We start from the raw sequence: 15831 nt of genomic DNA, 5'->3' as shown, positions 1-15831 counted from the left end.
GATACTTAAGTGGATTACAGCTATCCATACAAGATGTATTATTTTGCAATCTTTGTGGATAGTTTTAGAATCCTATCAAAGAGTTTGGATTGTGGAGAAACAAAAAGTTGTTATCATCACTAACATATGTGGCTTTTAATTTAACAAAAATAATAAAGAGGTGTACACCAACAATCAAAAGTCATCCGTTCAGCTTGAATCAACAGCTAAACAAATCATATGTGAGGTCAGGGTTTGAGTTCTAGATATGGTTTTAAATTTTGGTGTTTCAGATATAATAAATTGGGGCATCGAACTTTTAAGTGCCACAAAACAGAGTAGTCTAAGTAAAAATCTATAAGTAAAAGAGTCTAATGAGAATACAAATGATTATGTTTGTGATGATAATGATGAGGTTTTGCAAGGTGATGATAGTGCTACCTTAGTAATCCAAAAGAGATTGATTTCTCCCGAGGGTGATTTAGGCTGAGATTGGCTACAAACTATTCTTTTCTATTCAACTTATACCATTTAGGACAATGTATATAATTTGATCATTGATATTGATATTTGTGAGAAAATGATGTCCAGTGAGGCAATAGAGAAGTTGCGCCTCAAGACAGAAAAACACTACAGGACCTATAAATTGAAGTGGCTAAAGCAAGATAGCAAGGTAATCGTGGATTAACGCTAACTTATTTTATTTTCTATAGGTAATATTTGATAGTGTTTGGTGTTATATGGTGTATACAAATGCTTGTAATCTACTATTAGATAAACCATGATAATATTACAGGAATGTCATGCATCACGGACAACGTAATACATATATAGTATTGGTATCTGGGAGAGAGATGGTAATTGTTGAGAGAAAGGGTAAAAATATGGTGTTTCAACTCAATTTATGGAGAAGGAAGAGAAGATTAAGATTTTGAAGAATTATAATGGTGTGAGAAATTGTATGATAAAGAACAAGCCGTTGATGGTTAGTTATAATTTTATAAAGGTTCAAAGTATTTTGAAAATTGATTTTTGTCTTATTTTATCTGAGTTGGCTAACAATAAAGTGTTTGGTCACCACATATGAGTGGAATGCAAATATGCTAACATCATTTTTAATGGTTAACAACAACAATAATATAGGTAGATGGATAGCCGAAACTCAAGGACGAGTTTTTTCTAACCTGAAACTAATACAAAAAGATTATTTTAGGAAAAGTTATTTGTACTCAGTTATTTGATTTTTTTTTTTTCTATTAAGTATAGAAAATTAAATGTTATACTTAATAATCTTAATTTTTCTAGTTTGTTTATCATGTTTTCTAGTTTATTTAAAGGTATGTATGGTGGGTCTCCTAGCAAGAAGAAAGGCCACAAGTGAAGACATATCAAGTGTGGCTGGGTGCTCTTTCAGTTCTCGGTCTCAAATCGACTGTGATAGGGAATAGTTTCGAGCCATCAGTGACCAATACAAAAAGATGTAGCTTCTTGTTGAACGTGTTTTGCTCAATTAACAATCAAGCAAAGTCATGGACACCATATTCCCTCATCTTTCCATGAATTTTGAAGAGGAAGGGACAATAACAGATTATTTGGAAGTAATCTAATTTTATGAACACATCAATTACAAACGATTAGGGATTATATTTTACATCCATAAACTCCTGCTATCTTCCACATTGGATATTGTTTTTTTTTCCTCCCTTCAAAAAATAAAAATAGAACAGTCACCACGTACTGCGTTGCACAGGTTAGCAAGACAACACATCACTCAATATGCAATTACAGTATCTGATTATAAATTTACAGCGGCGAGCATTTGTGATTGACATCAGCTAATAACGTAACCTTCCATCAATATTTGACATGCAAGCTCTCAATGCCCCTTCGAGTCGACTCCAGAGTCCTTATGTTGGTATTTCTACCAGAGAACGATGGCTTCTGCTCTGAAGATAATAAAGCAGGTGAAATTCTTTGCCCATTCTGAAGCACTGCAAAGTTTGCATCGGTTGCGCGGGGATGAGAAGGATCAGAATCATTCACAAGGGCTGCACCACGACTACTTGAGATAACAGGTTGCCTCGATGGCACAGTAGATCGCAAAAATCTTGAGCTGGACAACTGCACAGACCCACGCAAGTTTTATAAATCAACTATCAAGTAACAATATTGAGCATCAAATATATATGCAACGAGATTGTTTGTTCATGGAGGAAATGATTCTACAAGCATGGCACATCTTAAACCAACACACATGGCAACATGCAATGACAAAATTGAGATACCAATCACACACCACAATATGAAATGCACATAATTGAAAAGGAAAAAGTTCCTAATAAACTCTTTCCAAAGTAAGGTCTGCCTGGCATTTATGTCCATAGGCACCCAAAGAATGATCTTGAGCCAGGAATGACAAGGAAAAAAAAACCGAGGGCACTACTGGCATTTACCTTTGCCATTATTCATCCATCTATGAAAGTGAGGCATTTACATTTGTTTAATACTTGTAATCATGAGCAGATGCAGTGTAGAACTTACAGTGGCATCTTTTGATAAGGATAGATCATTTGTAACAGGGCTTTTTTGTTTTGATAGATTTCCAGAATTCACTATAGGTCCAGAGTTTCTTCTTCGAGCATGATCAGTTGAAGACCAACCAGGTCTACCTTCTTCCACACCTGTGTTTAAGTGAAAACCCAAAATGACATTTTCTTACACATTGGGATGCACAAAACTAGAATCATATGGAAAAGCTTTGAATAGAAAAGCATGGGATGTAAAACATTGAGAGGGGATAAGATGGGGGAGAGAAAATAGAAAACAGGGAAACCAAGGATAAAATTAAAAAAAAAAAAAAGAGGGAAAGAAATGGAATTAAATATCCAACATCAACACTCTACTCCTGTAAAAAGCATGATAAAAATTCTCTACGTAGAAACCAAAATCAACTATACTGAGTAGGAATAAAACATGTTCCTAATCAAGACTTTTTAAAACAACCAAGTGGAAAAAACATTAAATTCCTAAAATCACCAGTGAGAAATAAAAAAAAAATAAATCAAACAATCCCCAATGAAATATTTAGGTGATAAATCCAAAATCTTCAGTTTGCCATCAAGCAGCAACATATCTACCTGACTGCCTATCAACATTATTAGCACCAGGAGGAATGCCAGAGCTTGGTCCAGCACCAGGACCCTGTAGATAGTATAAATACACCAAGTCAAACATAATAGTAGGATTATACAGATGATCAGTCAAAGGCTAGAAGCCCAGAGACAGTAACAATGATACTGTTACTTACAAGTGCACGGGTCGGAGGATTAGCACTCTGTGATTGCTGATATTTCAAAATTGTCCAATCAAAAACATAGTCAAACTGGAAACCTAATGCAAGAAAAAAAAGTCAAACAATTGGGAAAATCATAAGATGGATTCAAAAGATTAAAATATCACCATCATTGCTCTTGGTCCTATATAATATCATAGTAAAAATTGAAAAGCAAAGTTCGAACCTTCACGAATAAAGAGATCACGGAAGAGTCGTTTCAGGTATGCATAATCTGGTTTATCATCAAAACGGAGCGACCGGCAGTAATGGAAGTAGGATGCAAATTCTGTAGGATAACCCCGACATAACGCCTGATGAGGATTTTCCAATTCAGTTACATAAGATGAATGTTTACAATCCAAATCAACAAATTATCCTAACACTGCATACCTCAATAGAAGTTGACACTTTCTTTTCACTAATTTTTTCATATTTTTGCTTCTTTGTACCAGCTTTCAGTCCCTGCCATGGAAGACTATAACCACATGTCGTCACAACAAAATTAACTAAGAAACACGGGTGAAATGAGATAATATTGGAGGACAGGCGTGAATACCTTCCCCTCAAGAAATACATAAGAACATATCCAAGTGATTCCAAATCATCCCTACGGCTTTGCTCTACAAAATACAGAAGTAAAGCAATCAAGAAACATTAGTTTTACAACTGGCAGCAATCAAGTTAAAATTCTAAACACAAAGGGAGGAAGGAGGGGGGGCTGAAAAGAAGTAGCCATAATCTTTACCAATGCCGAGGTGAGTGTTCATGCTAGCATATCTTGCAGTTCCAGTCAAATTTTTATTCTCTCTGCAATTGAAATAAACAACAAATATAAATTAACTCCCATTCATGTAAAATTTGATTTCCACCACTGTACATCAAAAACTGCCCTCTAAACCATCTAGTATATAAAACCATAGAGGCAAGGTCAAACAGCTGAAGAACAATAACCTATACCTTTGGCAGTATCCTATACATTTGCGATATGTAATGAAATGACCTATTTGAAGTTGCAAGTGATTAACCTGTAAGGAATGTGTTGATGTGTTGAAGTGTCTCTATACTTCTTTGCCAGCCCAAAGTCAATGGCATAGACCTGAACAGAGTTAAACATTAAGCAACAGGATGGACCAAAAAACATACAACAATCAAATAAATAAATAAATCCAAATAAGAAAAGGTGCAAACCCAAGACCTGATTTGCACGCCTCCCTAATCCCATGAGGAAGTTGTCTGGCTTGATGTCTCGATGAAGAAAGGATTTGGAATGAACAAACTCAACTCGATTAATCTGACAGTAAAATTACAAACTCAACAACATCATGAACGAACCAAACAAAACACAGGATACCAATTTATTAATAAACTCCTACTACCATGTGATCAGCAAGCATGAGCACAGTCTTCAAAGACAGCTTCCTATTGCAAAAGTTGAACAAATCCTCAAGACTAGGTCCCAGTAAATCCATCACAAGTATATTATAGTCCCCTTCAACACCAGACCATTTAACATTCGGAATCCCCGCTGCCAAGTTCACAATAACTAATCAAATACTTTTAACAAACAAATACCACAAAAACAACAACAAAGCCTCTACTTAATACCAGGCATAAGACGAATAGAAGAATAGGCCATAGGTCACTACTACTTACTTCCTCCCTGCAGCATCTTGTACAGCTTGGATTCATACAGCAATTGAGGATGCCTTGTCTTCACATTTTCCTAGGCATCAAAATACATCATTGATAATCTCCGATTTTCCAAAATTTAATCAATTAAAAGAATTTATTTTTTGAAAAAAAAAAAAAAACACTAAACTCACAAGCTTAATGGCAACCTCCTCGTTGGTTTGAATATTTGTACCTATAAAATAAAAGAAAATTAAAAAAACAATAACCGATTATTAAGGAAAATGATAAACAGAAATAATAATTTTAAAGCAAACCTAGATAGATCTGTCCAAAGGATCCGCTACCGATCTTGCGACCAAGACGAAACTTATTGCCGACACGCGGCTCCATACTCAAATTCTATCACTAATAATAATAATAATAATTACCGAAACCCTAAACCTAAACCTCCTCCTCCGACGGTTTGATTTTCATTATAGTTAAATTTAGACAAATTAAGAGAGAGAAGGCAATAATTTCTCTCTCCCTTTCTTTTCCTTAATTTTTAGAGAGTGGGGAAGAGAAAGAGGGGGTGGGATAACGTCCATTCAGTTCTTTAATTATACAGCTATTCTTAAATTGAGTTCCTAAACCAAATAATTTGTTAGTGTTTTTGGCTATTAACGCAAAAAAAAATTAAAGTTATTGTTACCATAGTTTTTTAATCCGGTCTGATTTAAAACTTGAATTTCAAGTTTTGACCGGTAGCTTGAGTTACCTAGATATAAATATAAAAAAAATTAATAAATTGTAATTATATTTTTAACCAGGTTTTGATGGGTCAACCCATTAAATTATATTGAATTTTTGTTTTTTTTAATTTTTCAACAATCCAATCTAATTCTAACTTTAAATTAGCTGAATTTCATAACAACTCATCAAGCCGGTCAAGTTTAAAAAACATAACAATGACCTCAAAAAGTTTTAGTGAACTATATCCATCCACATTCACCATAGCACAACTGCTACTTTATCACCCTAGTAGTACATAGCCCAATTTATCTATAATACACGTCTTAAAAATATTATATGACAACAATACATAAAAGTTAGGTTAAACTACAAAACAAACTGTTCAACAAATACTTGAAAAGGTTGTTGTTTATCAACCTCGCTCCAATAAAATAATAGTATATATTTAAAATTATTATTAAAATATTTAATCACATCACCTAATATTACAAATCATAAACTTATTAGCATTTTTTTAAGTTACATTTAGACAATATAATTTCATATAATTATTTTGAACAATGTATTAAAACGTATCCTAATAAGAACTGAAGTATAACTTCTATAATCTTTACAGTCGTAACTAATTTTCTTGAAAAATAAAGTCAATATATATGAAAAATTTTATTTTTTTTTTGGATTCGAGGAAAACCCCACCTTCTGAAAAGTACACTTTGTGGGTCCAGGTGAGTGAGTAAAACCCTGGCTGTCTCAGGCTAATATATATGAAAATGTTCACACTATCATAGTTATTTATATATATGAGTGATTATTTTCTCATTTATTGCATATTTAAGATGAAAATGAAATATTCATGATAAGGATTTAATTTCACAACTAAATAATTTATTATGATTTTAAATCGCTACAAGGTAAATTGTCACATTTCAAAATCACAATATTCATGAAATATAATATTTTTGAATCACGACATATTTAATCTATATTATTTTCTTAGTTTTTTTAGAAAGTTATGCTATTCCATTAATATTTTTAATTTACTAGGATAGTTTTTTAAAAAAACCAAAAATAAATGTTTTGCTTGTATATATTTAGTTATTTTGTGTTTTTAACATAATAATTATTGAATTCATTTTATTTAAGTCTTATATCATCGTAGTCGTCATCTTTTTATACCTCGCTCATTTGTTATAATTTCATTTTAAAAAAAAAACAAATATCCTTCATTTATAGACAATTTTTTTCAATTTTGCTTACTAATAATGTAAACAACGAAATGGTATTTCAGTAAGATATTTTGGATAGTTTGAAAAAGTATTGACGGCTAGCTTTAATCAAGATAATGGTTTTTAAGATTAAAAATATTGATAACAGTGTCAAATTAAATAATAATTTACTTGAATTTTTCACCCAATTTGTTTGATGCACGCATTAAAAGGGCATCATTTAGGCGACGGGGGGAATTGAGAGATGTGGACTAAAAGATCTAGTTAAGGGACCTAATTGATAAAATAATTGTTTGGGTCTTAATTCGGAATTGGGCAAATACATCAAGGACTAATTCTATAATTTGTCCAGCTTTATTATTTTCATTGTGCATTAATTTTAAAGACTTTTTTTTCTTTGAGACCTTAAAAATATGATCTAAATAAAAAATAGTTGCAATTTTGGTCTCCACAAGGAGCTACTTAGCTAGAACTAGTTATTTAATCTGCATTTCATTGTAGTTTAGATAATTTTAAAAAAAGCATACAAGTTTTTTAAATGTGTTTTTTTTTTTTACAATAAAAATTCTAATTATAAATCACAAGGCATATGCATGCATTTAATTAAATAAATTGAGAACTATATGTGCTAATAAATACAAAAAAAAAGTGTTTAACATGTCTATTTGACTTGCTTGGCTGCAGGATAAATAATTTATTTTCTAACATAAATGAATTAATATGTAGGTGTTATTAATTTATTTTTTTACAACAAGTAAAAAAATATAACCGTGAATAAAAAAATTGATGCTTATATACAATAAAATATAATAAAGATCATATGCATTAATAAAAACATGTAAGATCTATACTTATTTTTAACATAATAAAAAAATGGAACAATATTATAATTGCTATATTGAAACAACATTTACTTAGTTTTTGTATAATAATTTTTCAAAAAAAAGTGTAAATAAAAGAAATTTACAAAAAAATGAAAATAAAAACAAAAGAAATTGTATAAATATGTCAAATATAAACCGATAAATATTTAAAATGTAAAAAATAATATTTTTTCCCAAGAAAAAATTTAAAGAAGAAAAATGGGAAAACTAAAACATTATTACAAAAAAAAAATGGTGATAATAGGCTAAGTATAAAAAAATAAAAGTATTAAGTATAAAGAAAAAAATATAAGACAAAATTGTTTTCTAAATAAAAAAATTATAAATTTACCACAGCTACAATAAAAAAAAAAATTAGAAAAAAATTCGATTGCACTATTTTCTATAGTAAAAAAACATTTACTTTTAATATATGTATAATGAAATGTTTGACAGAATTGGTGACACTAGCTAAAAACATATACGACAATAACTAGATCGTACACCAAACCTTGTTGGTTATTATCAAGGAGTTTTTCCTTTTTTTAATCGAGTAGTTATGATCATAGGAGTTTAATAATCTAAGCTAAATTTGTTAGTTTTCGCATGATATTTTCAATGTTTTCAATTCAAAATCATTAATACATTGAGTTTTGTGTCCATAATTAAAATTGATAACTATTGATTCCTTTTAGATTAGATTAGATTAAAAATACGTGTTATGATCTCTCTCTTTATATATATATTAAAATTATAATATTTGATTCAAATTATTACTAAATTTCTAAACTTTCATTATTTTTGTTTAACATGAATATTTGAGTAGCTTATGTATCTTAACTAATTTTATAAATTTTAAAATTAATAATTATATAAATCTTTAAACAACCTTAAAATTTATAAAACTAGAATTAATAAATTTTATAAAATAAACTTAAAATTTAATCAGTTTAAATTTTTAACTTTGAGATGGGGACAATGTGCACTGTGTAGGGAACGCGGACATAAATCTCAGAGCAAAACGTTTTTTTGGTTGGATGTTTCTCAAATAAAAAATTCAAAATATTCCAACGTTTCCCTATTTCAAAAGAGCCCTTTGTATACTTGCTTCCTCATCTTCCTCCTGCTGTCACCATTTTCTCTTTACCATTTTGGTGGATATTCTCTTATGGGTTTTATTTATTAAATATTAAATAATAAAGAGTCTTTAGCATCTCCCGCCTCGTGATCTAAAGAAGAAGCTTTCATCTCCGGCATTTTTTTTCCTTCATAAAACTCGACAAAATGATCATGAAATCAGGAATGGCGAGGAGACAGTTCATGAGTGTCAAAGAATATAGAAAGTTAACAGCAGATTCAGAGATGTCAATCAACTCAAGGTGTATTTTTATACAGGAAGAAGGGCACAGGGAGAAGACGACAATAAAATTTCAACTATTTTCACAAGCTGTTAGCTTTTCAAACCATAACAGTTAGTGTACATACAATACTGGATTGCTTTCTGTGAAATGATCTGGGGAGCACGAACCCACTACAACCGGACAAAGAATTGCTAAGAAACGAATCAAAAAGCCTAAGGCCAAAAACCCTAAAAACTTTCCAAGAACAACTGGAAAAAAAAAAAAAAAAAAAAAAGACTTGATTTTATATTAAGATGGGGAAGGCATGCAATTTTGCGAAACCAAGGTTGAAGACCTCCTCTGCAGCTTCACTTTGAATTGTCTGATCTTTGCATCTACCCTTGCTGTGAACCCAATCTTGGTTTCTTGTCTTGCCTTGGATCGTTCCCTTCTCCACATGCGTTGGTCCTCAACATCCTTCTTATAGTACTTGATTTCTTGGATGATATGATGATCCATTGGATTGAAACATCTTTGGAATGATATGTGAACCAGGTAAGGCACAATACATGCGACTGTTACCAAGAGGATGGTACTCCAGTAGATAGGTGCCGGACCAAGAACTTCAACTAAAAGTCCGTAGACGTCCCCCGAATAAGATGGAGGCATCAGCCCGTAAAGTAACAGAAACAAGAACCAAGTGGCAACGCTTCCCCAGACAAAGAGATGTTGTATCCATGTAAAGTGGCTCATCGTGAGCGCAATCTGGCAGTTCACAGCACAGATGATGCAGGAGAACATTGTAGCACCCACAGCAGCCATATCAGCAGTTTGGCCTCCAGCACGGAATGCTTGGTTATAAAAGATCACGATATTTAGGATGAAAATGACAAGAGAGGAATACAAACCATTACCCATCCACCCAAGTATTCGATACCAATCAAAAAACAAGTTTTTGGTCCCTTGCTGATACAATGCTGGGAACTGCATAATGGGGAAATAACATTATTTTCATAGCAGAGAGACAACTGGTACAAAAAATGCATTAGAATTAGCTTAGTAATTAATGGGACTAACCTGCAAGCAGACCTCAGAAGACACATCTTGTTCAAAAACTCCAAGTGAAATGACAGGCAATGATGTAAGAATGACATTGAACAATAGCATGTACCAGTCATTGTAAACTGACTGCCCAGAAAAGCCCGTGAATGCCTCAAAGTAGAAAAGCGTAAGGCCGAAAGCTATATTTTTGTAGAAGAAATAGCAAATCTGAAAGCAAATGAACCCATTCAATGAAACAACAAAAAGAGCATAGCTAAGCATGTGGTGTACACGTCAGTGCAGTGGATGCAAACATATCAAATGCATAAAAGGAAGCATGATATAGTCTCTTGGTTATTACCATCTGAGCAATTCTCTTGTAGCACCAGTGTCCATGGACTACCAAAAGTCTTTCTAGAAACCGAAACTGGGAAATAGAAAAATCACTCGCCATCACAGCCTGCAAATCCATTTGAAAATACGTAAGCTTCACTGGAAAATTAGAAGCTTGCATATAAGCAAAACTTGATGCTATGTTTCTTCACTCAACAACCACAAGAAGTTATGAGAAAATGAAGAAGTTGGAATGGATAAAGAAAGCAAAGGCTCAGCATAATATTTTGATCATAGTTCCAATTTGAGACCAAAGATGGCAGACAAGCATGATGTTACATGTCCAACCCAATTTAAATACCAGCAGGGCATGAAATTTTAAGTGACAGATACTGCCTAGAAACAGCTGGAAATAACAGCAGGTGAGCATAGAAGGCACAAAGATTTCTCCTCGGAGAAAAAGGCAATATCATTTTTAAGAGGCTGCACGCCAGAAGAATTAGTTAGACATGTTACCAACCTGCATACCTTCCACCCCACTGATGCCAACTCCGATGTCAGCTTCTTGAATCATCCCAACATCATTTGCACCATCACCTATCGCTAATGTGGTTTTTTTTAGTTCCTTCCTTTACTAATCTTGTTACCTGTATCAACATTATTAAAACAAATTAAAACCCAACAAAAGAATGCATATCTCTCTACAAGGGCACTGTCAATTTGATGATTCAAGACAAGAAAATACATTCTGGAAGAAAGACCACGAATTAAGGGGAAAAAGTTTCATACCAGTGCCTTCTGCTTGGGAGAGACACGACAGCATATGACAGATGCACAGCCAACAGCCAACGCTAAGAAATGATGCTTCATATCATCCTCTAGAGCATAGGATAAAGATTTTCCATCAATAATTAACGCAAATGCAGCATGTGGATCCTTTTCCAGCTTGACCATTCGAAAGGAATTGGTGATTTGCATCAAAATATTCTCTTTCGCAGCCTGCGTGGTGATGAAAGGCAAACAACTCAGGCATCAAAGGAAATCAAGTCCCTGAAAGGAAAATGCTGTACCCTTTGGCCAAGTATATCACCTGCTTTGGGTCTTGAGCTACCAAATCTGAGTTCATTACAGTTATACAGATCCGCTTCATGCCCTGGCGGAGTAAACTACATGAAAATCTGCATCATGCACAAAGGGGGGAATTATAGCTTCTGAAATAAAATTGACATAGATTACAAGGAACCTTGAAGGTAGACTCTTAAGAGACAAACCCTATGTTGATTGCAGTTTCCATCTTATCCCCTGTCAAAACCCAAATCTTGAGACCAGCTTGTGCAAGTTTGTCTATGCACTGGGGCACCTGGTGAGTGAATAAAATGGAAATAAGAAGAAATGTATCAAAAAATAATATCTTAATTATGTCTCCAAGACAATTATATCATGTACCCCTTTTTGCAATTTGTCCTCCACGGCAGTAGCACCAACAAGAATCAGATCCTTTTCCATCATATCTGCAACTTGCTCAAGCATTGCTTCTCTATCAGTGCTAATAGAAGTTTTGACTTTGACAAACTCATTGTTCCATGCAGAATACTCAGACTCATCAAGCTTTTTATAAGCAAGTGCCAGTGTACGCAACCCAGCTTCTCCATATTCATTCAAATGCTTAACAGTAGTTTCCTCGTACATTCGTCCATTCTTTGATAGTCGATCAAATATTACACTGCATAATTCAAATGGATTGCAAAGATAAAAATAAAGTTATCTATATTTTCCCCCTAAATTTCCTATTAAAGACCATGGTAGAAGATTCTAGATGCTTTATGCATCGATTGCTAAAGATTACAAAAGACCATGTAAGAGACAGTTGGGAGCCTAACCTATCAGCACCTTTGCACAGGAGTAAAATTTGACCATCCTCATCTCGCACAATTACAGACATTCGCTTCCTTTTGCTTGTAAATTCCAATAAATTGAGAATTTTGAACTCTCTGCAAGATTGCCAAGATACATTTAAGATGTTAAGATACCTTTAATCAAAGGGAGTGATGGACAAAAGGGCTAAATAAACATGGAATTGCCAATTTGCAACCTCACCTTTCAATCAATCGTCCTGGGTGTGCATATTTTTCACGAATAAACACGCTTGATTGAGTTCTTTTGTAAAATTCAAAACCAAATTCTCTTGCTGCAGCAAGAAAGGCTGCTTCGTCAGGTGACTCTGCTTCATATGTAAACATACCAGTCTCTTCATTCAGCTCAGGAACGGCAGTCTGACATATTGCTAGTATCCTGAAAAATAGTAAAAGGACCTCTCGATTTTGTTCATTCAACCAATTTCCATCCATGAGCCGGCTGTCCTCAAAATTAAATCCCTTTATTGCTGGCTTCTGATCATTTTCACACTTAGAAGTGATGACACTCTCGAGTTCAATTTCTGAACCTCCTCTGCTATCCTCCTTATGTGAACTTTTTCCATGCCTTGAAACATTAGTATTTTGTTGATCCTGCTCCTCAAGATCCATAGCCATCTGTTCTGCGGCAGCAAGCTCAATTTCACTAGAACGTACACCATATGCAGTACCAGCAATGGAGCACTTCAGAAAATCCATCTGATTACAGGTCAAGGTGCCAGTTTTATCAGAGAGGATAGTGTCGACCTGACCCAACTCCTCATTTAAGTTTGATGTTCGTGCTTGAGCAGTATTGCCAGTTTCTTCATCATACATATGTATGTCTTGGTTAATGAACCTTGCTTGAAACACCTTCACAATCTCAATTGAGACATAGAGAGAAATGGGTATTAAATACCCATAAAGGATGAGAGCAGTGATCAAATGTGCTACCCCAGACTTGCCAGGATTGTTAGGGTCATACAAATTATTATCATTCCAGGGTTGCATGTATGTCCAGTCCGGCATTTGAAACTTTATCTTCACAGCAAAGCCAATTGAACTAATGGATGAAATCAGTACAAGAAGGCTGAGAAGGATGTATATAATTTTGTCCATTTTTTTCTCTATTTTGCTCCTTTTTGAAGGAGACTTTGTTGAGTTCTGCATGACTTTGCTATCAAAACCAGTGAATATCACAACTCCATATACATAAGATGTATTTCTGAGCTTTGAATCTCTAAGAAGAATCTGAGTAGGGTCAAGAGGATAAACCTGAAATTCGTACTCAAAATTACCAACAAACGTGTAAAGATTGGGGTTTGGATCTTCGCACTTTATTATTCCTGTAAAGTTCTTGAAAGACTCATCATCCTCCAAAGGCAAGGTTACCTCCAATGATCTCTTAACCTTCAAGTTAGTCTCACCATCTAAGTTCATAGTCTCCACATAGCAAATCCCATCATCGTAACTTGTTGACAACAGAAGCAAATCAGCAGGGAAAAACTGGTCTTTTTCCACTTTCACCACATCACCAACCTGAATCTTCTGCCATGGCTTATAACCAAAAACACCACCGCCTTTATGAACACTAGCTTTCCGACTATTAACCTTCATATCCTGCGTAAACCTGCGCCAATCTTCTAGAGCTTCTTTTGCCATACTAAGGCCAACAACAAAAGCCAACGGTAAAATCATGCTCAGAGGCGAGAATGGGGCAACAGCTGTGAGTGAAAGAACTGCAGCAACTAGGAAATAGAGATTAGCAAACCGATGGAACTGTTCATACAGTGCCTTGGGCAAGAATGTGACTATATTGTACTTGGTGGTAGATATATAATTTGAGCAGTATTTGAAGGGTTTTTTCTGGTGCTTATGGGGTTGGTTGCAATGAACAATTCTGGAGAACCCAGGCCCTAGTAAAGGATGCGGCCCCTCACTGCTGTTGACATTTGGCCTTAAGCAAGAGAACGGGTGGAGATGGCTCCGCCGGAGCCTTTCTCTTATCCTTCCCCGTGTCATCTCTCAAAATTTGATCTCGAAAGCACTTTTGTAGCTGATTCAATATACCTAAAAAAGAACAAACCCCAAATCTTGCTTTAAATGCAGAAACCAACTGGTCCTGCTTATAGGCAATTCTTTCTTCTAAGGCCTAATTTAACAAACAAAATATAGGATGCATTTGTCAACTTGCAACAGTACATAACATCATTGTTGTAACTCAGCACAAATAAAAGAAAGAATCATACTTCATTCATTAGAATTCAAGAACACCACATCCCATAAAAGGCATTCGTATTCAAAATTGGATTTTTCAAATCTTTCATCCCCGGATTATGCAAACTTGAAACCTCATAAGGAAATGAATAAATATTTAAACAAACAGAAGGATGCACATAGGAACAAATCTACATTCATTTAAAGCTACAAAATTCACAAAAGATCCTGAAAATTGAATGATTTGTCCGGCTAAAACAACAAAAAAAATCTTTAAAATAGCAAGAACCTTAAAACTCCACAAGAAACGAAAAAGAAAAAGAAAAAGAAAAGTCAACGATTTGCAAGAACGTTACAGCAAGACAAAAGCCATCAACCAAGAAACTAGAAAATAAAGAACCCAAAAGAGAAGAGGGCAACCTGAAATCAGGAGGCAGGTCCGCCTTTAGCAAAAATAGCAATGACCCATCTGAGCAGGTGCATGAGCAAACCTGAAGCTAAATAGTTGCAGATCAAGAAACAAAGGGGAAGCAGGTGCTAAAGGGGGAGAGAAACAAAACAAAGCTTGTTTTAGAGAGAGAAATCTGTTGTTTCAATTAACGAGGATAGAGAAAAGGAAACAAAAGGACTAGAGAGAAGAACAGGGGTTTAGTCCACGAAGAAAGAAACACCCATCTCTCCCTCACCCTCTTTTCCTTTTCTTTTTCTTCCCTCTTTTCTTTTTCTCTCTCCTCTGCTGAAAATCATAGTAATGTCTTTGAGTTAGATAAAGCTACTGCTTGACAAATGGACCCATGTAATGAGCCATTAATTTAGGAGGAAGCTTCCCTTGGCTCCGTGTTTTTTTTTTAGAAGATTAGCTGGTCATCTTTTCTTATGGGTTCAAAGGATTTATGGAAAATAATAATAATTTAAATTTAATTATCATTAAACTAATTCCAAAACAAATGCATCATATAATCTAATGTATGTGTGTATTAGATTATATATACGCTAAAATCTAATTCAAATATAGAGGATATGTATGCAGCTTTTGCTTTCTAGAGTTTTTTAAGAATATACTTACCTTGAAAAAGTTTTCAAGTATCAAATTGATACTATTTTTTAGTGATTTTATTTTTATGATTTTAATATATAAATGTTAAAAATAAAAAAAATTATTTTGATATATATTTAAATAAAAAATTATTTTTTTTAAAAAAATTTACATTAAAATTAGAAAAATAAAATAGTGTTTGAGAT

The 15831-nt window shown here is 33.8% G+C and overlaps 2 protein-coding genes across 2 annotated transcripts; both read right to left on the bottom strand.

Moving 5' to 3' along the window:
* Nucleotides 1–1567: 1567 nt before the first annotated feature.
* LOC118031025 (casein kinase 1-like protein 2) lies at nucleotides 1568–5573 on the bottom strand. The gene is made up of 14 exons (XM_035035320.2): nucleotides 5260–5573; nucleotides 5137–5177; nucleotides 4967–5036; nucleotides 4690–4838; nucleotides 4509–4604; nucleotides 4339–4409; nucleotides 4059–4120; nucleotides 3870–3933; nucleotides 3704–3788; nucleotides 3498–3624; nucleotides 3287–3369; nucleotides 3117–3180; nucleotides 2521–2660; nucleotides 1568–2100 (listed from the first exon to the last, which is right to left on the bottom strand). The coding sequence occupies exons 1-14, from the start codon at nucleotides 5333–5335 to the stop codon at nucleotides 1834–1836; spliced, it is 1395 nt and encodes a 464-aa protein (XP_034891211.1). The 5' UTR covers nucleotides 5336–5573; the 3' UTR covers nucleotides 1568–1833.
* A 3601-nt stretch (nucleotides 5574–9174) lies between these two features.
* Nucleotides 9175–15372, bottom strand: LOC118031024 (probable phospholipid-transporting ATPase 4). The gene is given in 12 exon segments (XM_073408051.1): nucleotides 9175–10090; nucleotides 10184–10375; nucleotides 10509–10607; nucleotides 11001–11099; nucleotides 11101–11127; nucleotides 11270–11479; nucleotides 11571–11658; nucleotides 11752–11840; nucleotides 11927–12203; nucleotides 12361–12471; nucleotides 12578–14442; nucleotides 15010–15372. Coding segments are annotated over 11 exon segments (3684 nt in total). The 5' UTR covers nucleotides 14395–14442; nucleotides 15010–15372; the 3' UTR covers nucleotides 9175–9415.
* Between the last annotated feature and the right edge of the window lie 459 nt (nucleotides 15373–15831).

The sequence above is a fragment of the Populus alba genome, chromosome 3, assembly GCF_005239225.2.
Source record: "Populus alba chromosome 3, ASM523922v2, whole genome shotgun sequence".
NCBI classification, from domain to species: domain Eukaryota; kingdom Viridiplantae; phylum Streptophyta; class Magnoliopsida; order Malpighiales; family Salicaceae; genus Populus; species Populus alba.
This window is presented reverse-complemented; position numbering and strand designations above follow the sequence as displayed.